At 35.6% G+C, this 25464-nt stretch overlaps 1 protein-coding gene across 6 annotated transcripts in view; it reads left to right on the plus strand.

Annotated features, from left to right (window-relative positions):
- The window catches only part of XRCC4 (X-ray repair cross complementing 4), a 372319-nt gene that overhangs the window by 10918 nt on the left and 335937 nt on the right, over window positions 1-25464 (plus strand). For 4 of the 6 annotated variants that reach the window (XM_030847096.2, XM_070045162.1, XM_030847081.2 and 1 more), the window contains exons 2-3: window positions 16227-16375; window positions 23157-23332. In XM_030847096.2, coding sequence (XP_030702956.2) covers window positions 16237-16375; window positions 23157-23332 — 315 coding nt within the window. In that variant the 5' untranslated portion in view covers window positions 16227-16236. Of the gene's footprint in view, window positions 1-3849; window positions 4014-16226; window positions 16376-23156; window positions 23333-25464 lie in introns of all 6 variants that reach the window. The other 2 variants (XM_060295978.2, XM_060295977.2) reach the window with 1 other exon arrangement.

A 25464-nucleotide genomic window follows, 5' to 3' on the forward strand; every position in this document is an offset into this window, starting at 1 on the left:
TCATTTGTTACTATTTTATTAATTCTTTGGGAAAAGTGTTTGTTTAAAAAATAATTATTTCTTTTATTTTCTAAAGAATGTGATATTTCCAACTTCTTCCTAATGAGAAAAATCATCACTGATGACTCTGTAGTTTGAATTTTGTTGATGACTTTAATTGTTTTATAGGATGAACATCTCTGATTCAGTGCTATTTCAGAATCTTTTTAGGATTTAGTTTCAAAATTGATGTTTTGTTGTAGTCAGAAAAAGACAATGGATTGATTAATCTTTCTGATTAATATGGTAATGCAAAGAGGCTCTTTCTTAGCTATGTGACCTTATTTTTTTGCTGCCTGCTACAGATATTGGCTGCCAGACACTGCCATTCCACACTGTAGGAGCACAGCCTCCAAAATTCTGATACCTTAATAACAAATGACTTTTAATCTAGGTCAACTTCATTGCTTGCTTTATTCAAATGTTGTAGAGGTCAAACCATAGGAAGTCAGCAGAGTGGTACTAGAATTCTGAAGCTATCAAAATTCCATTTCAGAGTCAGAAGCTATATACTCTAAACTCACTGTTGAGTGATTCAATGGGCATAATTCAGCTCAGGCCCTCTTCCATCGGGAGGAAGAGCTGGAAGAATCTCTCTGAACACGATGATCCTGATATCTTCCCTATATTAGACCTTCTTTCTTTTTTCTCCAGTTGGGGAATAAGATGATTGACAGCTGGGATCCTTGGAGGCTGATCATAACTGCTTTCAATGCTTCTGGACCTTGAAAGGATGGATAGATATTCACAGGTATAGACTAGAGGTAGATATTTTAGGAGAGGGAATAGCGTAAGCAAAAGGGCAGTTGCAAGGGTGGATTCAGAATTCCTACTCAGCCTTTAGGTCTTAGATCTCATTTCCTCTAGAAAGCTTCCCATGACTGGCAGTCTGGGTGTGTCTGATCTGGGTTCCCCTGTTGCCTCTTACTACCTCTTTATGGCTCTTAACCTTAATGTTTTGTAACATGTGTTTATTTGACTTTCTATTCATGAGAGTATAAATGTTCTGAGGTCAGGGGATATGGCTATTTTATTCATAGGTCTATTCCCAGCACCTAGCATAGTACCTGTTGTCTGGCAGGATCTAAATAAATATTTATGCATGACTTGTCATATTTCAAAAGTCACTTATTTTGTGAGAGGCCAATCTGGGCCTCTTTATCCAGTGACATTAGAAAAGACCAGATTTCTCAGGTAAAGTTTCCCTATTCCAAGAGCTTGGGGACAAAAGACTTTAGTAGAGGATATACACCAATAGCCTTAAATAAAGCTGGACTAAGGCTATTTTGTTTGGCACATTAGGGTGTTTTCCAGCACCAATAACCAATTCTCCAGTTCTCCAATACCAACTAGGTGTCCAAAAATTCAATTTAATTCTTACACTGCCTACCTGGAGTTAGTGTCAGTTTTCATAGGTTAAAGGGTTCAGTCCCACAAGACTGCCTTCACTTCAGATGCCAGTTGCAAGTCCCGGGTCATCCATACTTCTGACCTGCCATAAATTGGGGGTTCCCATGACCATCTCCTCAGGTTTGATAATTTACTAGAATGGCTTACAGAACTCAGGAAAACACTAAAACACTTTACTTTTATTTACTGGTTCAGTAAAAAAGATACAGCTGAGGAACAGCTGGAAGAGATGCATAGGACAAGGTATAGGTTAGGGTGCAGAGCTTCAGTGCATTGACTGGGCAAGCCGCTCTCCCAGTACTTTGATATGTTCACCAACCCAGAAGCACCCCTCCCCCAATTTCTTTGTTCCAGAGTTTTAACAGAGCTCAATCTCCAGCTCCACACTCCTCTCTGGAGTTGGGGTGGAGGTGAGGCTGAAAGTGCCAACCCTTTAATCTTTTGGCCTTTCTGGTGACCAGCCACATCCTGAGGCTATCTAGTGACCCCACCCTAAGTCAACTCATTAGCATAAGCACTGGTATGATTGAAAGGGGCTCTTCATGAAAAACAAAAGACACTCCTGGTGTTAGGACTTGTACTCTTCTAAATTGTACAAGGCTTGATTTAAATTTTAGGGGTACAAAGTTTCAATTCAATTTGAGAATGCATCACATAAGGGGACTCAGAATTGAATCTTTTCTTTGATCTTGGAATCTCCTCCCACTAGAGTTATCCACAATATGTTCAGGGATGTGCTTGAAAATGACTCAGACTCAGCAATTACAGCATGGGAGATAAGTATGTAATTATTTGTCCAGTTAGGTATGTTAAGTAATCATGTGCCATTTATAACTTAGTATTATTTGAACCATGTGAAATTGCCATTTTTTTATAGGTTAAAAAATGTGCAATTTCATATGGTTCCTAAATATTTTTGTTTGGCTGAATTAGGTAGAGTCACCAATTGAGGATATGTTGTAGGTTTTTTTTTTCAGGGTTAACTCTCATTTGTACCCCAGTCTTACCATTCATCCCCTTGTTTGCCATTAGAAAATAGGCAGATAAATGGGTGTAGTTTTAAGTAAATGGTGGATTTGTGAGTGGGGGAAACGTATAGTACAAGTCTTGTTTCTTTTCCATGCAAGTGCTTTTAGTTACATTTCAGTTCTGAGCAGCACATTTTTCTAGTAGAAAAGGCTTGAATCTTTTGATCTTTTTGATCAGGCCACCCAAGATGTCTATTCTCTTGATCTGTACATCCCCTGCTTAACCAGTGCCTGCTTCACCTACACCCTCCTCACAGGACTAACCTTCCTACATACGTGCCCCTGCCCCAGCTAGTGATTGTTCACATCAAGGGGCAGTGAGGGGCTGGTGCCCCTCTGCTAGTTTCCCTGGTCGTTGAGGAGCCCACCTGATGTCAGTTTCCCTTATAACTGGGAACCTCCCCCTTCCCACCCCCCTGGAGCGAAGCCTGCCATCACATCCTACCTGCTGTCTGCCACACTTGGTGAGGTGTTGCTCCAGGATCTTGCTTCAGACATGTAAGCTCCCCTTATACATTAAACCACTCATGTCTCTGTTATTGACTCCAGGCTCTTTCTTCGGTCTTGAAGCTGGGCAAGTACAGGCCTTGCAGGCCTGCATGGTGTAGCCCAACAACTGTGTGTAAGCTTAACTGATGGTGTTTCATAGGAACCTCTTCACTCTTTCTGAAATTAAAATATGAGAGAGGGTAAAAGTTTTGAGGCTTAAGAAATCATAATTGTTAAATTCTTAATGAAAAATACTGTTGCTTAAGCTAATACTATATGTGAGGTACTGTCTTACTTCTTCATTTCTGTTAAGTGTCTTTCTCATATGAAACTGCAATCAGAATGGAAGTATTGTTGTGAACATTTAGAAAGTTTCCAAAATGTTAAGTATACTCTCATTCTTTCTGCCAAGGTTGTTTGTAATCAAGAGTGTCCATTTGATGAATATAAAGGAAATCATAGTCTTGGAACTTTGAGTCCAATTCTAGGTGTTAGATTTTATGTGGGAAATTTATTCAGGCCATTTTATTGTTTTTTAATACTCACTTCATTGGGTAAGAGAAAAGAAAGGAGAGGAAGTGGAATTTGAACGAATCACTGAAACTAATGATTATTAATGGTGTTTGTAAAAGATAAGCAGAGGAAATGAACAGTAATATATTTGGAATGCCAGCAGCTGGCATTCCATACTCATAAGAGATAATTGAGAATAGTCTAACCATGGCAAAGATACTTTAGGTTTAGACTTATTTTATTGTTCTAATGCTTTATTCCTGAAGCATCAGATTGTTTATTTAATGTCTTCCTTGAATATCAGCTGTATATTACAAGTGTTTGAACAAGCTTATACCAACAGTCTTAATTATATTTTGCTCTTACTTAGGTTAACCAACCATCCTAATTTGCCTGGGGTTGTTGAGAGATTTCCTAGGACATGGGACTTTCAGTGTTAAAACCGGGAAAATCTCAGGCAAGCCTGGACAGATGGTCACCTTACTTTCATTTCAAATTTAATCGAATGGAGAAAATCCTGACATAATTAGAAAGGTATTTAAGAATCCTGTAAATTCTTTACCCTTAAAGTTTAGAAAATTCTAACTTGAAAACATTATTTCAGGAAAGCATTTCTTCTATAGAAGGTTAGTTTTGTTTTAATTGCTTTGGAAATTTAAAGGTAAATTGATTTTGTGGTCATTTTTCAAAAAGACCTTAATTTACCCTTTGGTCACATAGATAACAACCAGCAAATCGACATGCTATTAATAATGAAAATGCTAGGAATAAATTATTAATTAAAAAATACTCAGTGTGGGAATTCTGATAAGATAAACAGGAATTGTCACTGCTTTTAAAGAAGTTCTGAACAAATAAAATAGTCTTCTTTTCTGAAATTGTTACGTGATGTTTGTCTTTAAGTAGCCCAGTCAGTGGCTGTTGTATAAACCTTTCTTTCCTTTTTATATATCCTTGAATTTTTGTAACATGATAAACTTTAAAAAAATTTATCACCACACTTTTGGTTTACAATTTATATTTTTTTCTTTTCCTCGTTTTTAAAAAAAGGAAGGTCAAACAAAATAATGTGATCAGGAATCTAATTACAGACTATTAACAGCATGTGCTGTGTGCTAATCTTTATTCTGAACTCACTTTAGTTATCAGCCTACTTTTCTCAACAAGGGGGCACTTAAGTTAATTGCTTCATTAGAAACATGCTTTTAGCCCTTTCTGATCCATAAGTAGGACTCCTTGGCAGAGCTGCAGAAGTTTGAACACCTGCAGCCCAAGCAGCTTGAAAGGAAGCCATAACTCACTATAAAGGAAAATAAAAGAAGCTCAAGTTCAAAATGGTGTTATCAATGATACAGTGTTGTCACTAACTTGAGCTGACCTAAGAGAATTGGCTTCTGCATTGCTTCTTATCAGCATCCAAAAGGGCATACAAAATTCTTTGTAAACTAATTTAAAAAGTGTCTTGTTTATTCAGAAGCAACTGTGAATGGTATTTGTTCAGAGTCTAGATCACATCAGCCAACAACTTATTTCTCTTCTAAGAGAGAAGCCAAGTATCAAAGACACAAAGTACTAAAGATAAGCTTCTCAATTCTCAACTGTTCTGAGCTCTCAATAAAGCTACTGATGTACAAATTGGGGTGGGACCCAACTGTTTCCACCTGCAGGCTTGTCTTAGATCCTTGGCTCTGGCTGGGAGAGGTGCTGATACTAGTCTGACCTTTAGTGCCCTTAGAAAACAAAACACAGGCTTTCTTATGGCCCTAATCAATCATTCCTTCTGAAAATTCCATCCCCTTTCTTCAAGTACTAGTCTTGGGGCAAAAAACCCATGGCTGACTATTCCCATTTACAGTGCTGGTGAAAGCAAAGAGATCCTTGATTCGCTCTTACGGAATCTTAAAAGACATTACAAGTCATCCTTTTTCCTGTTTCTATGGTGGAGTCTTAGATGTTTTGTATTTGATATTTAATGAGAGGGTGACCTCAGTAAGTAAAAGAATGAAGTGCTTTCAAAACTGGTTCAAATAGTATATTATCAGGAAATTAAGACTCAGTTGATATAAAAAAAACATTTATAAGGCTATTGAGGCATAAAATACTTATAGGATACTGAGTTGTCACATTTGAGCTATTAATATGTTAAGTCCCTAAGCGTGGCCCACAGGTAGCATCCAAAATTTCAAATCTGAGTTAACTAGAATAGAATCTTTAAAATAAAATCGTTTAGTTTCTGTGATGAGTATCTAGAGTTAATCAGAAATTGGAAAATATTTGAAACATGAATAATTCAAAGATGTTAGAACTAATCTGACCCCTAAATGTCTTTTTTAACATTATTATGATTAAAGCCTTTTATATCATTGTGAAAGTAGGATTTACTGATAGGCATCTGGAATATTGAATTTCAAATTAACTTGTTTCTATAATTAGAAATTTGTCACTTGTTTCAAATGTGCTAAGAAATAACAGTGAAACCAATTGCTGTTTTAGAGTAATTCTAAGTTTCATTAATGCTAAAAATAGCCAGGGTTCTTCCGCCACATTTAAGAAAAAATAATCTGTGTAAGTGTGTGTGTATCTTTGTGTGTGCATATAAATTCTATACAGGCAAAAAACTTCATCAGTAGTTTCCATTACCTTCTTCCCTCCCAGAATTGTGGTTTTGGGCCCATTAGAATTATGTAAGCCTCTAAGTATGCCTTTTTCAATGATTGGCATAGAAAAACAGTAACACATATTTTCCAGTAATTTTCGAATTTAAGAATTGCAGACCATGTGGATAATTTACTGCATGTTAAGTGTATTGACTAATTGATCTAAAGAAAATATTTACAAGTGGATGAAGCATTTCAGAATTAAGTACATCTAGGCAAAGAAGACCTCAATGTAGGAAAAATTTTTGATTAAGTGAAATATTTAAAAATAATTATATTTTTTCAGTAATTATGATGTAAAATCTACAAATTTCATATTTAAAAACTATTAATATACTTGATGTGGCTACAAGTATGGTTATTTTATAACTGTCTTTTTCTTCTGGGAAGAAGAATAATTTTCTGAGTAAACGTTAGGTAGATATTAGAATTATTGCTAACTTACCAATTTAGAGGTATCTTACACTGTTTTTTTTTTTGGAATTTTGGAATTTTATTTTATTTATTTTTTTATACAGCAGGTTCTTATTAGTTGTCCATTTTATACATTTTAGTGTATACATGTCAGTCCCAATCTGCCAGTTCATCACACCCCCACCCCACGCCCACCCCACACTGCTTTCCCCCTTTCGTGTCCATACATTTGTGCTCTACATCTGTGTCTCAGTTTTTGCCCTGCAAACCCGTGCATCTGTACCATTTTTCGAGTTTCCACATATAGGCGTTAATATACGATATTTTTTTCTCTTTCTGACTTACTTCACTCTGTATGACAGTCTCTAGATTCATCCACGTCTCTACAAATAACCCAATTTCGTTCCTTTTTATGGCTGAGTAATATTCCATTGTGTATATGTACCACACCTTCTTTATCCATTCATCTGTCGATGGGCATTTAGGTTACTACCATGACCTAGCTATTGTAAATAGTGCTGCAGTGAACATTGGGATGCACGTGTCTTTTTGAATTATGGTTTTTTCTGGGTATATGCCCAGTAGCAGGATTGCTGGGTCATATGGTAATTCTATTTTTAGGTTTTTAAGGAACCTCCATACTGTTCTCCATAGTGGCTCTATCAATTTACATTCCCATCAACAGTGCAACAGGGTTCCCTTTTCTCCACACCCTCTCCAGCATTTGTTGTTTGTAGTTTTTCTGATCATGCCCATTCTAACTGGTGTGAGGTGATACCTCCTTGTAGTTTTGATTTGCATTTCTCTAATAATTAGTGATGTTGAGAAGCTTTTCATGTGCTTCCTGGCCATCTGTATGTCTTCTTTTGAGAAATGTCTATTTAGGTCTTCTGCACATTTTTGGATTGGGTTTGTGTTTTTAATATTGAGCTGCATGAGCTGTTTATATATTTTGGAGATTAATCCTTTGTCCATTGATTCATTTGCAAATATTTTCTCCCATTCTGAGGGTTGTCTTTTCGTCTTGTTTATAGTTTCCTTTGCTGTGCAAAAGCTTTGAAGTTTCATTAGGTCCCATTTGTTTATTTTTGTTTTTATTTCCATTACTCTAGGAAGTGGGTCAAAAAAGATCTTGCTGTGATTTATGTCAAAGAGTGTTCTTCCTATCTTTTCCTCTAAGAGTTTTATAGTGTCTGGTCTTACATTTAGGTCTCGAATCCATTTCCATTTTTTTTTTTTTTTTTTGGGTTACGTGGGCCTCTCACTGTTGTGACCTCTCCTGTTGTGGAGCACAGGCTCCGGACGTGCAGGCTCAGTGGCCATGGATCATGGGCCTAGCCACTCCGCAGCATGTGGGATCTTCCCGGACCGGGGAACGAACCCGTGTCCCCTCTATCGGCAGGCAGACTCTCAACCACTGCGCCACCAGGGAAGCCCTCGAATCCATTTTGAGTTTATTTTTGTGTATGGTGTTAGGGAGTGTTCTACTTTCATTCTTTTACATGCAGCTGTCCAGTTTTCCCAGCACCACTCATTGAAGAGACTGTCTTTTCTCCATTGTATATCCTTGCCTCCTTTGTCATAGATTAGTTGATCATAGGTGCATGGGTTTATCTCTGGGCTTTCTATCTTGTTCTATTGATCTCTATTTCTGTTTTTGTGCCAGTACCATATTGTCTTGATTACTGTAGCTTTGTAGTGTAGTCTGAAGCCAGGGAGTCTGATTCCTCCTGCTCTGTTTTTTCCCCTCAAGACTGCTTTGGCTATTCGGGGTCTTTTGTGTCTCCATACAAATTTGAAGATTTTTTTTCTAGTTCTGTAAAAATGCTATTGGTAATTTGATGGGGATTGCATTGAATCTGTAGATTGCTTTGGGCAGTATAGTCATTTTCACAATATTGATTCTTCCAATCCAAGAACATGGTATATCTCTCCATCTGTTTGTATCATCTTTAATTTCTTTCATCAGTGTCTTATAGTTTTCTGCATACAGGTCTTTTGTCTCCCTAGGTAGGTTTATTCCTAGGTATTTTATTCTTTTTGTTGCAGTGGTAAATGGGAATGTTTCCTCAATTTCTCTTTCAGATTTTTCGTCATTAGTGTATAGGAGTGCAAGAGATTTCTGTGCATTAATTTTGTATCCTGTAACTTTACCAAATTCATTGATTAGCTCTAGTAGTTTTCTGGTGGCATCTGTAGGTTTCTCTATGTATCATGTCATATGCAAACAGTGACAGTATTACTTCTTCTTTTCCAATTTTTATTCCTTTTATTTCTTTTTCTTCTCTGAATGCCATGGCTAGGACTTCCAAAACTATGTTGAATAATAGTGGCAAGAGTAGACATCCTTGTCTTGTTACTCATCTTCGAGGAAATGCTTTCAGTTTTTCACCATTGACAATGATATTTGCTGTGGGTTTGTCGTATACAACCTTTATTATGTTGAGGTAGGTTCCCTCTATTTCCACTTTCTGGAGAGTTTTTATCATAAATGGGTGTTGAATTCTTTCGAAAGCTTTTTCTGCATCTATTGAGATGATCATATGGTTTTTCTTCTTCAATTTGTTAATATGGTGTATCACTTTGATTGACTTGCGTCTGTTGAAGAATCCTTGCATCCCTGGGATAAATCCCACTTGATCATGGTGTATGATCCTTTTAATGTGTTGGTGGATTCTGTTTGCTAGTATTTTGTTGAGGATTTTTGCATCTATGTTCATCATTGATATTGGTCTATAATTTTCTCTTTTTTGTGATACCTTTGTCTGGTTTTGGTATCAGAGTGATGTTGGCCTCATAGAATGAATTTGGGAGTGTTCCTTCCTCTGCAATATTTTGGAAGAGTTTGAGAAGGATTGGTGTTAGCTCTTCTCTAAATGTTTGATAGAATTCACCTGTGAAGCCGTCTGGTCCTGGACTTTTGTTTGTTGGAAGATTTTTAATCATAGTTTCAATTTCATTACTTGTGATTGGTCTGTTCATATTTTGTATTTCTTCCTGGTTCAGACTTCGAAGGTTATACCTTTCTAAGAATTTGCCCATTTCTTCCAGGTTGTCCATTTTATTGGCATAGAGTTGCTTGTAGTAGTCTCTTAGGATGCTTTGTATTTCTTTGGTGTCTATTGTAACTTCTCCTTTTTCATTTCTAATTTTATTGATTTGAGTCCTCTCCCTCTTTTTCTTGATGAGTCTGGCTAATGGCTTATCAATTTTGTTTATCTTCTCAAAGAACCAGCTTTTAATTGTATTGATCTTTGCTATTGTTTCTATTTATTTATTTCTGCTCTTACCTTTATGATTTCTTTCCTTATGCTAACTGGGTTTTGTGTGTTGTTTCTCTAGTTCCTTTAGGTGTAAGGTTAGATTATTTAAGATTCTTCTTGTTTCTTGAGGTAGGCTTGTATTGCTATAAACTTCTCTCTTAGAACTGCTTTTGCTGCATCCCATAGGTTTTGGAACATCGTGTTTTCATTGTCATTTATCTCTAGGTATGTTTTAATTTCCTCTTTGATTTCTTCAGTGATCTCTTGGTTATTTAGTAATGTATTGTTTAGCCTCCATATGTTTGTGTTTTTTACGTTATTTTCCCCCTGTAATTGATTTCTAATCTCATAGCGTTGTGGTCAGAAGAGATGCTTGATATGATTTCAGTTTTCTTAAATTTACTGAGGCTTGATTTGTGACCCAAGATGTGATCTATCCTGGAGAATGTTCCGTGTGTACTTGAGAAGAAAGTGTAATCTGTTGTTTTTGGATGGAATGTCCTATAAATATCAATGAAATCTATCTGGTCTGTTGTGTCATTTAAACCTTGTGTTTCCTTATTAATTTTCTGTTTGGGTGATCTGTCCATTGTTGTAAGTGAGGTGTTAAAGTCCCCCACTATTACTGTGTTACTGTTGATTTCCTATTTTATAGATGTTAGCAGTTGCCTTATATATTGAGGTGCTCCTATGTTGGGTGCATATATTTTTATAATTGTTATATCTTCTTCTTGGATTGATCCCTTGATCTTTATGTAGTGTCCTTCCTTGTCTCTTGTAACATTCTTTATTTTAAAGTCTATTTTATCTGATATGAGTTTTGCTACTCCAGCTTTCTTTGATTTCCATTTGCATGGAATATCATTTTCCATCCCCTCACTTTCAGTCTGTATGTGTCCCTAGATCTGAAGTGGGTCTCTTGTAGACAGCATATAGATGGGTCTTGTTTTTGTATCCATTCAGCGAGCCTGTTTCTTTTGGTTTGAGCATTTAATCCACTCACGTTTAAGGTAATTATCGATATGTATGTTCCCATTAGCATTTTTCTTAATTGTTTTGGATTTGTTTTTGTAGGTCCTTTTCTTCTCTTGGGTTTCCCACTTAGAGAAGTTCCTTTAGCATTTGTTGTAGAGCTGATTTGGCAGTGCTGAATTTTCTTAGCTTTTGCTTGTCTGTAAAGCTTTTGATTTCTCCATCGAATCTGAATGAGATCCTTGCCGGGTAGAGTAATCTTGGTTGTAGATTCTTCCCTTTCATCACTTTAAGTGTATCATGCCACTCCCTTCTGGCTTGTAGAGTTTCTGCTGAGAAATCAGCTCTTAACCTTATGGGAGTTCCCTTGTATGTTATTTGTCGTTTTTCCCTTGCTGCTTTTAATAATTTTTCTTTGTCTTTAATTTTTGTCAGTTTGATTACTATGTGTCTTGGCATGTTTCTCCTTGGGTTTATCCTGTATGGGACTCTATGCACTTCCTGGACTTTGGTGGCTATTTCCTTTCCCATGTTAGGGAAGTTTTCGACTATAATCTCTTCAGATATTTTCTCGGGCCCTTTCTCTCTCTCTTCTCCTTCTGGAACCCCTATAATGTGAATGTTGTTGCATTTAATGTTGTCCCAGAGGTCTCTTAGGCTGTCTTCATTTCTTTTCATTCTTCTTTCTTTATTCTATTCTGCAGCAGTGAATTCCACCATTCTGTCTTCCAGGTCACTTATCCGTTCTTCTGCCTCAGTTATTCTAATATTGATTCCTTCTAGTGTAGTTTTCATTTCAGTTATTGTATTGTTGATCTCTGTTTGTTTTTTAATTCTTCTCGATCTTTGTTAAACATTTCTTGCATCTTCTCGATCTTTGCCTCCATTCTTTTTCCGAGGTCCTGGCTCATCTTCACCATCATTATTCTGAATTCTTTTTCTGGAAGGTTGCCTATCTCTACTTCATTTAGTTGTTTTTCTTGGGTTTTATATTTTTCCTTCATGCAGTACAAATCTGTCTGACTGTTCATGTTGTCTATGTTTCTGTGAATGTGGTTTTTGTTCCACATGCTGCAGGACTGTGGTTCTTCTTGCTTCTGCTCTCTGCCCTCTGGTGGATGAGGCTATCTAAGAAGCTTGTGCAAGTTTACTGATGGGAGGGACTGGTGGTAGGTAGAGCTGGCTGTTGCTCAGGTGGGCAGTGCTCAGTAAGACTTTAATCCACTTGTCTGCTGATAGGTGGGGCTGGGTTCCCTTCCTGTTGGTTGTTTGGCCTGGGGTGACCCAACCCTGGAGCCTACCTGGGCTCTTTGGTGGGGCTAATGGCAGACTCTGGGAGGTCTCATGCCAAGGAGTACTTCCCAGAACTTCTGCTGCCAGTGTCCTTGTCCTCATGGTAGGACACAGCCACGCCCTGCCTCTGCAGGAGACTTTCCAACACTAGCAGGTAGGTCTGTTTCAATCTCCTGTGGGGTCACTGCTCCTTCCCCTGCACCCCGATGCGCACACTACTTTGTGTGTGCCCTCCAAGAGTGGAGTCTCTGTTTCCCCCAGTCCTGTCAAAGTCCTGCAATCAAATCCCACCTGCCTTCAAAGTCTGATTCTCTAGGAATTCCTCCTCCCATTGCTGGACCCCCAGGTTGGGAAGCCTGACATGGGGCTCAGAACCTTCATTCCAGTGGGTGGACTTCTGTGGTATAAGTGTTCTCCAGTTTGTGAGTCATCTACCCAGCAGTTATTGGATTTGATTTTATTGTGATTGTGCCCCTCCTACCTTCTCACTGTGGCTTTTCCTTTGTCTTTGGATGTGTGGTATCTTTTTTGGTGAATTCCAGTGTCTTCCTGTCGATGATTGTTCAGCATTTAGTTGTGATTCTGGTGCTCTCGCAAGAGGCAGTAAGAGCATGTCCTTCTACTCCACCATCTTGAAGCAATCTCATTACATTGTTAATTTTAGATTTTTTTTCTATCATTCTGGAAGTTTCTCTGCTTCCTTGTGCTTTTTTCTGTAAGATAGTACAGCTCTAGCCTTCTATAATTAAGCATGCCTCTCATCCCCCAGAAGATAGAGAAGTTAGTTTTGTTTTGTGAAGAGTTTTGACAGAATGAGTTGTTTTGATTTTCATATTCATTCGTTAATTGAGAAAAATATGATGCTTTATTTAGGAGAACATAATAGTTTTAAATTGAGAAAGCAAATTAAAATGATTTAAAAATTTGGCTTTTATTAAAACTTATTAGTTATCAATGAAATGTCAATTAATAATTTACCTTTGGATTGTCACAACATAGTATTTATATTGGTCATAAAAATTTGAGGCAATTTTATACTCTTACCTTTTTTAGGGTCACCTAGTAAGAGATTCATGCTATGTGATTAAAGAATAATTCTCTCTAGTTTTTCATCTTTGAAATGTGTGCTTTGTTCCTCATTTTGACTTTTTATAATGTTTCTTCTTCGCATATTTGTAATTTTTAGGGTATTCCTTTAGTTTTGTTAGCATCTATAGCTTAAGTATCTCTTAATGAAGTGTACATGGGCAAAGGATATTCCAGTATTAGAAAAAATATAGTTTTTTGCTTTGAACTAAATAGTATGTGGCATATCGTAGTCTGGTAAGTTTGAGGTCAATCTGGGCAAGATTCTAGAGTGAATTACTGGAAGAATAGTTTTCGAATTAATAGGAAAATAACTTGTAATCAGTAGAAATGAGAGTGGGATCACTAAGAAAAATGTCTGTCTTAATTTCTTTCCCCTCCCCTCCCCTCCCCTCCCCTCCCCTCCTCTTCTTTTCTTTTCTTTTCTTTTCTGTACGAGGGCCTCTCACTGTTGTGGCCCCTCCCGTTGCGGAGCACAGGCTCTGGACGCACAGGCTCAGCAGCCATGGCTTATGGGCCCAGCCGCTCCGTGGCATGTGGGATCTTCCCGCACCGGGGCACGAACCCATGTCCCCTGCATGGGCAGGCGGACTCTCAACCACTGCACCACCAGGGAAGCCCCTTCTTTTCTTTTTTTTAATAGCACTCCTAGACTTGCAGAGTAAGTAGGTTTTATGAAGGACCATCTTGATATCCTTGTGACTTAAATGGAGGTGTCAGCAGTACACCCGCCTAGTAGTAGTGATTGATGTCTAAGAGAGGCTTGTTTCTAATGGCAAGCCACAGAAGTTTATGCTTGAGCTTGTTCTGCTCAACATTTTACATAAATGATTTTAATACTCAGAAGCAAAGTTTATTAAACTTTTAAATGGCAGGGTCAGCAAGAGATTATAAATGTGCTGGATCACAGTAACAGAATCACTATTCAGTGTAACCTTGACAAGCCAAGTGTATAATATTTGAAATTGCACACCTGCAAAGAATGAACAAAACAAAAATTGAACCTTGTACACATATTCGGACAAATGATTTATGACAAAAGTAACAGCATTGCAGTAGGAAAGGGTAGTCTTTAATAAATAATACTTGGTCAATTTGATATCCATGTGGAAAAAATATATTTTGACCCCTCCTGACAATTGATGTACAAAAATCAATTCCAGATGGATTGTAGATCTAAGTGTGAGAGGTACAATTATAAAGCTCTTAGATAAACATAGGAGAACATCTTGGTGACCAAAGAGTTCTTAAGTAGTACAGAAAAAGTATAACTATAACATACAGATTTTGATAAATTTTAACTTCATGAAAATTAAGAACTTCTTTTCATCCAAAGTTACCATTATGAGAGTGAAAAGATAACTTACAGAATGGTAGAACTGTACATATATCTGTAAAAGGATTCATAATCCAAAAAGTAAAGAACAAAACAAAAAGAAAATTATATATCAGTAAGAACATCAATAAGAAAAATACAACTGAATAAAAACATTAGCAAGATTTAACAGATACTCCACAAAACAGGATGTTCAAATGCACAATCAAGATATGAAAAGGACTCAGCATCATTAATTATCAGGGAAATGTGAATAAACCATTGTGTAATACTACATACCCACCAAAATGGCTAAAATTAAAAAGATGAGAGTCCGCCTGCCCATGCAGGGGACACGGGTTCGTGTCCCGGTCCAGGAAGATCCCACATGCTGTGGAGCGACTGGGCCCGTGAGCCATGGCCACTGAGCCTGCGCGTCCGGAGCCTGTGCTCTGCAACGGGAGAGGCCACAACAGTGAGAGGCCCGTGTACCGCAAAAAAAAAAAAAAAAAGATGAAAAATGTTTGTAAGGATATGGAGTGATCAGAACTGACATACCAAGTGTTTAAATTGGTACAAACCTTTTAGAAAGTTTTTGGTTGTGTACTACTAAAACTGAACATATGCATATCCTCTGGTGCAGAAATTTCACTCATGGTTATGTATCATAGATATATGCCCAACAGAAAAGCCTGGATATTGCTAGCATATTTATGGAAGCACTATTTATGCTAGTCAAAACCTGGAAAGTACTCAAATGCCTGTCGAATGGATAAATAAATTGTACTATAACCACATAATGGAATATTATACAACTATGAGCATGATCTACAATTCTAAGAAGCATTTCTGAAACATAATGTTCCATAAAAGAAGCCAGACACAAAATAAAATGTGCTGTATGATTATATCTACATGAAAGTACAAAGATACTCAAAATTCTAATCTGTTAGGAAAGTGGTTATTTGGGGACATAGTGACTGGAAAAGGGGTGTTGTGAGAATGAGTTCTGGGGTGGTAATGTTCTGATTCCTGATCTAGGTACTGCTTACATGGATTTGCTCAATTATAAAACTTCCAAGTTAGGTTTTAGATATCTGTACTTTTGCCTGGGTATAATACTTCAATATAAAGTTTTAAAAATGCAAAAAGTTTATTAGCCTCAGGCTGTAATAGCTTGATATAATCCATCTCCATTACAGGGTACTTCTATCTCAGTGGACAGAGTGAGTCCTGGGAGCCCCTTTCTTAGAGAAGATGTGATAGATATGGCCAACTCTTGGGTTCTGAGATTTTCTTTTCCAAATCTTTATGCTACTCTCCTTTTTCATTTACACAGTCTTTCTCCAGACAGAGACTAAGAATTTGATCCAATTTATCCTCACTAATTATAATCAGATTCCAGTCCTGCGATTATTCCCAGATCACTCACACAAGTTCTTGTGACTATTTGTCGTAGAGAAAGAGGTTTTGGGGAAAATGTGATCTTCATATTGTTGGAGATGGTAATTTTTATTCAGCTACACAACTTGGGCAAATCATTTATGAGCCTCTGCTTTTATCTGTAAAAATTGTGAATCAGTATTGAACAGAACTGTGATTTACTGAGTTTGATGGTTGGCTATTATATAGCTTTTTGTTTTACTTGTTTCCTTGGTGCTTTGTATAGCTGAGAGACCAGTACAGAAAGCATCATTATTTGATAGTCACAGTTTCTTGCAAAAATATTTTTTTTCTTTTATAACAGGTGATCAGAAATGGAGAGAAAAGTAAACAGAATCTATCTTGCTTCTGAACCTGATATAATTCATTTTCTACAAGTTGCTTGGGAAAAAACACTAGGATCTGGTTTTGTTATTACACTTACTGATGGTCAGTCAGCATGGACTGGGACAGGTAATGTTAAAAGCAAATTTTTTAAAGAAAAATTTCAATAATGTGCTATTCTTCAGTCCTCAGTGATACTTCAAATTAAAGTGTTTCTTTAATAGATATTGGTTAAAATGAACATGATTGCTTTTACTTGTTATTGCTGTCTGATTTACACACAGATTTGTAATATTAATATTATTTTCTGTAAGTAATATTAATAGAAGGATAGAGAAATAACCATTTGAGTCTTAGTTCTTGGAGTTGGTCAGAGTTTTTAAAATGATCTCTTTATACAAAACATAAATAGTACTTTTTATATGTATCTTTTCTTAGGACCTCAGGGAAATATTGGGAGGCACAGGAAGGTGGATTGGCTGGGCCAAGGCTTGGGAGAGTGGGGTGGTGGTGGTGTTCTTTTTATTTCATATACTTATATTGTTGAATTATTTTCCAGTGAACATGTACTACATTTGTAACAAAATGAAGCAGAACTAATAGCCTAAAACTTTGTAAACCAAAGTTCAAACCCGTTTATGGGATTTTGGCTGTTATTTTATGAAATAGACTTTTGCTTTTTTTTATCTTTGGTAATAATCTTTTTAAAGAGGTTAATGACCCTGAAATCATTTATGGAACATTGCAGGTGTAAAGTCAAAGTATCTAGAATTATGTTTTACTCATATAGCAAAATTTTGTTCATAATATACTTCTAAAGTGTTTTATTGAAAGATTTAAAAAGCTATTTCTACAGTTATGAAATAGTCATTTCTAGAGTTATGTTGTAAATGATGTTTTAGGTAAAATAATTTTGTCATGTTAATTTATGTGCTATTTGTATCTTCTATCAACTTTTGAAATATTCCCCTAAAATTTATTACTGTAATAATTATTATATCACCTTTTAAAATCACAATACATTGTGAAGTTTTGTTTTCTTCTTGAGTGTTACAAATTCTGTTATACAACGTAGTCAAACTGAATTTGTATTTACAGGGTTTTGGTTTTTATTACTCATTTTTTTATGACAGAGAATGAGGAATGGTAATATAAGTATTACTGTAAAATAAAGAAATTTCAAGGATAATGTTTGTAGTACCTGTTATGGTATCTATTTAAGCTGTAAATTTCTATGTAAGAGAATTCAGTGGTTGGTTGGTTATTGCAGTGCAGGACTGGAGGAAAATTTGTCAGGTTAGCTCTATGTATGCTGGTGAAGGTATACCCAAGTGACAATAACTCTGTTTTGGGGTAAATGGTACACAGGGTTGAAGACCATGGTAGTAGTCTAATGCCAGTTTTCAGGGAGAAAAGAGCAATTCCAACAGCACAGCCCAGGAGGCAGGTCCTAGGTGATGTGGTTGGTTGTATGTAAGGAATTTATAACTTAGATATTTCCAATTAACAAATGGTTTATTCTGTATAACAAGAAGTTGTGGTCAGACGAATGACCTTGAGGTATTTTAAGAACCTTAATTATCAAAGAAAAATATTAAATTTTGATGTAGTCAGTAAACCTCATTCACCAGGACAAAGAACAATAATACGTTGTTTGAATTTTTTTTTATATCATTAAGGACTGGGAAAAGAAAAAGAATACCGTGGTTAAATCTTAATTTAACCAGAAATTTAAGTTAACTTTACATTTATGGAACATTTTGTTTATGTCATACAAAATGTGCTGGCAGTTGTTCTTAATATTGTTAACATGAATATTGTTTCACTAGCCTACATTCATTGAGAGCAAAGTACACATCTGATTTGCCAACCACTGTTCATAAGTATTTCTATCAGTACATAGGACATACATGCCTTGATGGATATTCTCTGAAAGAAAGCATGAAAGGATGCCTGAAATATATAAAATTGGTTAGGAAAAAGAAGAAAGGAAACTACTCATTTTAGAGTTAGCATATATTTTAATGAAAACTCGTTTCATATTTACTTGTTGGCGTTGATCATAAATGCAGTATGTTTTACCATTTGTTTTTCAGCTAATGAAATTTAGTGTGACAAAAATGTGATATCAAACTTCTGTATCCCTTGGTGGATTGTTAATCTTTTGGCTTCCTGTACTGAACAAGCTTTCAAACAGAAAATTTTATAGTGCACTGGATCTGGTCATTTATTTTCAAAGATACTGAAGTTTTAAATCTCACAAATGTTTAATGCCTTTTATTACTCACGTGTGAATTTCAGGGACAAAATACGTAGTCAAATAATATAACATTGTTTCCATGTTTAGTTGTCTTATACATAAATATAATTTGGTTTGGCACTTTACAGATAGACAATAAGATAATTAAGAAATTGAAACAATTAAATAATTGAAACATGAAAATGAATTTCCTTCCTATACCTCATCCTGTTTTTTGTACAACTTTTTGATTTCTGCAACCTTCAATTTGGATAATTTTTTTTCTCTTTTCATTTGAGTGAAATTAAAAGGATGTGGGGTTCCTTTTAATCTCCCACACACTAAACTCACTGATTTCTTTTCCATTAGCAGTGTTTTATCTAATGAATGTTTTGGGGTCTAATTATCATGTGGTCTATCATCACTTCAACATTATAGAGGATTATATCACAGGGTTAAGTCACAAAGTGGGTTAATGATCGATGACTGTTATTTGACTTTCATAAGAATTGCAGTCAGCGGTAAGAAACTTATATCACCCATCTCTGGGGTAAAGTTCATTGAAGAGTAAATTAAACTTTTTAATGCATTTATTATCAAATAATTATATCCACCTATATTTGTTCTAAACACTGATATGTTTGGTGACCTATATGGAGATTATGTGACAGAGCTCAGTAGAAAAATGATTTTTAAAGAATGAAGTGGAAAAGTGGGTCCGTGATGTGATGACTTATTAGGTCTGTGTGTCTTCTCAGCTCTGACACAAACTTAAGATATGCAGTCTTTTGGTTCATTATACATAAGGATCCAAAGTAAAGAATTTTCTTTCCTTACTTACATCTTCACCTACCCATAAATGGTGTTAAAGTGATGCTTTCTTGGATTCTACCTGTCTGAGAACAATTCCTTGCTTTTTGGTCATGTTGGCCTGCTCACTTTTTATGCCATATTATGTTGCTCATCTGTATCCTTGCTGAATTTTATTATTTTCATGGCTTTTATCCCTGGTCACTGAAGTTTTTCAAGGAGCATTGACTGCTTACAGCTGTGCTTCCTGCAGCACAAAATTCAAAACCGGTGACCAAATTGTTTTTCTAGGATTGAAGTTCTAAATAGGCAGTCAGAATTTCACATTGACTGTTATAGGAAATGTTCAAGGAAATTTTTCTTCTTAAACTAATACCTTTTTTTTTACAAAACATATTTTTTAAAGGAGAGGCACAAATAGAAATAATTTCCTTTCACATGTTTTTTTCCTCTCAAGAATGAAATATTTTGAAACACTAACCAATGCAGCATTCACAGCTGGAGTAACATACTAAGAGGGTATCTGAAAGGTTATCTAAGATGTCAGCACTTGAATCAAGGCTCCATAAGGCTGGCATTTTTGTCTAATGGTTGTATCCCTCGTGCCTAGAATAGTGCCTGGCACATAGTAAATGCACATTAAGCATTTTTGGACTAAATGAATTGAATCAATAAATTCCATTAAATATTTTCAGACAGGCATCTTTTCATTGTAATGAAATTTAGAATACTTTTTACTAGATGTTTTATCAGTAGACATACTTTATTATTTTTTTAATATATTTATTTTATATTGGAGTATAGTTGATTTACAATGTTGTGTTTCAGGTGTACTACAAAGTGATTCAGTTATACATATACATATATCCATTCTTTTTCAGATTCTTTTCCCATATAGGTTATTACAGAATATTGAGTTCCCTGTGCCATACAGTAGGGCCTTGTTGGTTAGCTATTTTATATATAGTAGTGTGTATATGTTAATCCCAAACTCCTAATTTATCCCCCCCATCCTACCTTTCCCCTTTGGTAACAATAAATTTGTTTTTGAAGTCTGTGAATCTCTTTCTATTTTGTAAAGAAGTTCATTTGTATCATTTATTTTTTTGCATGTTTTCTTATAAGTTTTTCTATAGTTTCATTAAAGATAGTTTCTACAGATTATTTCCTATTTCTCTGAGAAATAATTTCTCTCTCTAGGTACTTATAACTCTTCAAAATTATCCAAACACAGAATATGAAATTATTCCTCAGATAAGATGCATTTGCCTTCTTACTTTTATGTTTTTTCAGAAGAGCTAATAGGGTATTTGAAAGGTCAATAGATTTGATAGTGGTGATCATCTTAAATATGCATATGCTTCAGAGAGAGAAAAAAATATGTTGAAATATTTTAGAAGCTGTAAAATTACACAAGCATATTTTTATTCTTACCTTTTTTCAAAGGCTGTGTTGAGACTCATATTTCAATATTAGAATTTATCAAAAACTGATCAGGAAAAATATATGGATGCATTCCTGGACTCTCTTCCTCATTGCCTGTCATGGGGCTTCCAGACCCTTGATAGCACATGGACCAACGTTATGCAAAGCTGTTATATTTTTAGGGATTCTTTAATCAAGATTTTATTGTTTCTATATTATTTCATACCAGTGTGTTTTTTTAATATTATGGAAGTAAATAATTTAGCTAATGTCCCATATCTCTGCTTCACCTCAAACCAGAACAACCAGAGAGATATAAGTATGACCCCAGTTTTACCACTTACCTACTGCATGACCCTAGACCATTACTTGATCTCTCTGAGCCTCACTTTTGTCATTTGTAAAATGAGAATATCTATCTTTCAGTGTTGTAAGGAATAAAATAGATAAATGTAACCTTTAAGTAAAAAAGTATAGAACTGTATGAGTCTTTCATCATTGTGGTATCCTGAGTTGATACAGGAAACCACCCAACCATACGTACATTCCAAATAAATATTAGATTAAATCTTGTAATTTTAAAAGCAAATAAACAGACACATTGCAGCCTTTGAATGTAAGAAAGGGAATCCCCAGGTGCCATGTGTGAAGAGGTATCTGAAAACCGAAGTGGTTAATGGGAACTAAAGAACTATAAGTTCATGGAATATCTGAACTAGATACACATCTAAGCGACTGTGGTTGTAATACCTGAGTGGAGTGGCCTGTTGAGACTGCAGGCCTCTTAAGGAATTTCTTTATCTCTAAAGATAAAGAAAGTAACCTGGAAGTGATCCTGTTAATAAAATCTTTAAAAAAACAGACCAAAAAATTACTCTGGCTTGGAGTTGTAGAATCAGAGTAGTCACTAAGGGTTATGAGTAAATTAAAAGTCCTAACAGAAATCAGAATCCTGTCTGTGTTTTATAAGTGTGAGGGTGGGGGGTTTAAATTTGAGCTGTCTTAAATTTTCCACAAGTATAAAAACCAAGTGAAGAAATTAACTTTCAAAACTGGTCCAGAACTGGTGAAACCTGTAGGGACTACAAGAAAGGCCAACCAGCAACCTTCATTTAAAGCCTTAAATGAAGGGCTTCCCTGGTGGCACAGTGGTTAAGAATCCGCCTGCCAACGCAGGGGACACGGGTTCGATCCCTGGTGCGGGAAGATCCCACATGCCGCGGAGCAACTAAGCCCATGCGCCACAACTACTGAGCCTGCGCTCTAGAGCTCATGAGCCACAGCTACTGAGCCCACGTGCCACAACTACTGAAGCCCGCGCGCCTAGAGCCTGTGCTCCACAACAAGAGAAGCCACTGCAATGAGAAGGCCACACACCACAACGAAGAGTAACCCCCACTCACCACAACCAGAGAACAGCCCACGTGCAGTGAAGACCCAACGCAGCCAAAAATAAAATAAATAAAATAAATAAATTTATTTAAAAAAATAAATAAGTAAAGTCTCAAATGAAGACTTTCTGCTGTCCAGAGCACTTGATACTCTGGCTAGAGGAGAGTCATGTTCACACCTCACAAAGCAGGAAAGGAAAAAAGGCAGAGCAAGAATGTGTCAGCAGCTAGAAGAAATGGCATTCATACCCTAGGAACCACGCAAAGAGAGTGATCTGAATGAGATCTTAAATATATTTAAATCCTTCAAATATTGAAAAGAAGCGTGTGGCAAGAACAAGATATTATGAAAAAGAAACAGAGGATATCTAAAATTGAACATGTAATCATTGAAGTAAAAATCTCTATGGATGAGTAAAACATCAGCTTTAAACGTACCTAGATGAGAGAATTGGAAGCCAGATATATAATATAACGCAAGCCATAGAGGAGACAATAAATATTAATTCCCTTCCCTTTCCTTCCTTATCGACTCCCTTCATCTACCATTTTTATTGTTGGCACATAATGAGATGAGAAGAATGAACTCCATTTTTACTTTAATTTGACTGTGCCCATGTGAGTGAGAAATAAACTATAGACTATTTAATCTCTTTAATAATTGAGGCAAGGAAGAAAGATGTTTTAAAATATTGAGCTTATTAATCATTATAGGAAATAATTGCTATGACCTAGGAGCAGGTACATAAGACGGTTGTTTCTGTGGTAACTTATAATCCATGTATTTGATCTGAGGACAGAGAAAGAACACAAGGAGTCTAATGCTTTCCAATGAGATGTGAGACTAAATTAATGTCTCAAAAATTGCTAGTTCAGTTAAAAGGTATAATTTGACTTAAAAATGTGTGGTGCAGACATTGATTTTACTTTTTGTTTAAATTTCTGTGACATAAGTAATAAATTAGTAGCAACAGGTAAATATGTTTATTCTTAGGTTTAGAATTTATTTTCAAGTAAATAAGGCTTTTATTACTGTTTCTCATAGTTTGTGAATCAGAGATTTCCCAAGAAGCTGATGACATGGCAATGGAAAAAGAGAAATATGTTGATGAACTGAGAAAAGCACTGGTGTCAGGAGCAGGACCAACTGACACATACAAGTTTAATTTTTCGAAAGAGTCTTGTCACTTCTCCTTTGAGAAAAACTTGAAAGATGTTTCAGTAAGTAAAACTTTCCATAATGTTATAATTGGTAAAATGTTAGAGAATACTTATTGAGAAATTATTTAAGTAACTAGCATATTATTCCCAGAATAGCTCAGAAACAAAAGTTTAAAAAGTACTTGGTTTCCAAGTTGGAAAAATGCTTCAAAGTTATAGTCATTAAATGCTTTATGTTAATGAATTGTGAAAAAAACTATTGGAAAATATATTTCATTTTTAATGCTTTAAGACTAAGTATTATTGAGATAATTACACGAATGAGCAGTATGAAAAGTGGCGTCAGAAGTTTTAGACCATGAGACAAGGCTTACTGAAATGAGTTTGGGGAAATACTGATTTTTGAGAAAGAAAATAATATATTTTTCTTTGAATATTTAATCATTATAACCTATTTTCTTCTTTATTAGCATGTATTTGCAATTACAAAATTATATAGATAAGTGTAGTAAGACATTTGATTAGAAATTAAGGTATTTTATTTATATTATCAAACTTAGAAGTATTAAAATAGAAAGAAATAACTTTCAACCCAAGCTTTCTTAAATTTAGAGACAGTTATTGAACAGTTTGTGCTGGAACTAAATTGAGTTTAAAAAATTCTTTAAAAAAAAATCTTTAATTCAGAATGATTAAAGGGATTTCACCAATTAGAGAAACATTTGAAGCAACAGATGGAATCATTAATTTGAAATATATATTATCCTGTATAGAATAATACAGAGCCTGGCTTCAGTAATTGTTTCTGAAAAATTTAGAATTATTCTGAATTGTTTAGAAGATACATACTTATAGTACTTAGCTGCCAATTTATGTAAGTTTCAATTAAGCTGAGGTTCTTAAGATGATAATTTAAATTAGGGTAAGGTTTGAACTGACTACTGAAATTTTGTTATTTATCGCAAAATACTCTTTCCTGTGGCTCAAGTACAATCAAATGATGTTATATACTATGGAACTGCTGACTGTTGCTTCTAATATTTTGAAGCAGATCATTGTCAAATTGGTTATAATACCATTTCCCACTCAACAAGCATATGTATGTAATGACTAACATTATTTCATGCCTCCAGTTTCTGGTTTTCATATGTGTTGTGTTACACTGGTGCATAACAAATTAAGAGTGTGAGAGTACTTTTGGGTACCTGAAAGGCTTTTGGTATCTTTGACATGGTGAAAAGGAGGGTTTGGATGGAGTACTTGACATGCTTAGCGATACATCGGATCTTGCTGCCTTTGTGAAGAAAGTCCTCATGACTTCAGTTGTTTACAGTTGGCTTGGCATGTATCAGACTCAAAAACCATGACAATAATCCTGAAAGATAGCTTGCTTACTACCCTGATATTAATCAACTTTATCAGAGCCAAAGGCTTGAACCACTAGCTTTTCAACAGGTTTTCTCAAAAAAATAGAAACAGATTAAGAGATTCCTAGTAAGGCAGATGAGTGTTGGTTCCCTAACAAATACGCCCTAAAGCACTACAATGCAGTTTAGATTCCTGCCTCACTATTTATTCACTTATTAATTTGCGTATGAGAAAAAGAAAGGCTACTTTCAGAATGGTTTGTTGAGGAGGAGTTCATGACTTGGCTTACTTGAGAGATATTTTTGGATGTTTGAATGAGATAAAACTTTCAGTATGAGGTGCTACAGTCAGCCTTACGGATGCAGATGAAAATCACAAGTTTATTTGGCCAAATTTCCGTGGGAATCTTCTAGTGCTGTAGGATGTGCTTCTGCAAATTAAATTTCAGAGTGACAGTATCTTTTAAATTCATCTGCTGGCAAAAATATGCAGACAATTGGAAACATGGCAGAATACTTTTTAAGGCTAATTTTGCTTTGGATGACCTAAAACTTTAAAAGGAGTTTGTAATCCATTCCTTGATGACACAGATGTCTGATTGTTGCCAAAAATGACCTCCTACACTTAGAAGAAAAGAATGAACATAGATTCACCTCAAAAGGTTATAGTGAATTCTGTTCTGTTGTTGACATAAGGTTACTCTCCCATGACAAAGAATATTCCATGAGTTCTAAGTACATTAGCTACCAGTTTCATACCTCTTAGAGTCAGGGTTTTTGGGCATTTGTTGTCATCAATTCAAAAAGTTTTATGTGTCTAATTCT

Source organism: Globicephala melas, chromosome 3 (genome assembly GCF_963455315.2).
Source record: "Globicephala melas chromosome 3, mGloMel1.2, whole genome shotgun sequence".
Lineage (NCBI taxonomy): Eukaryota > Metazoa > Chordata > Mammalia > Artiodactyla > Delphinidae > Globicephala > Globicephala melas.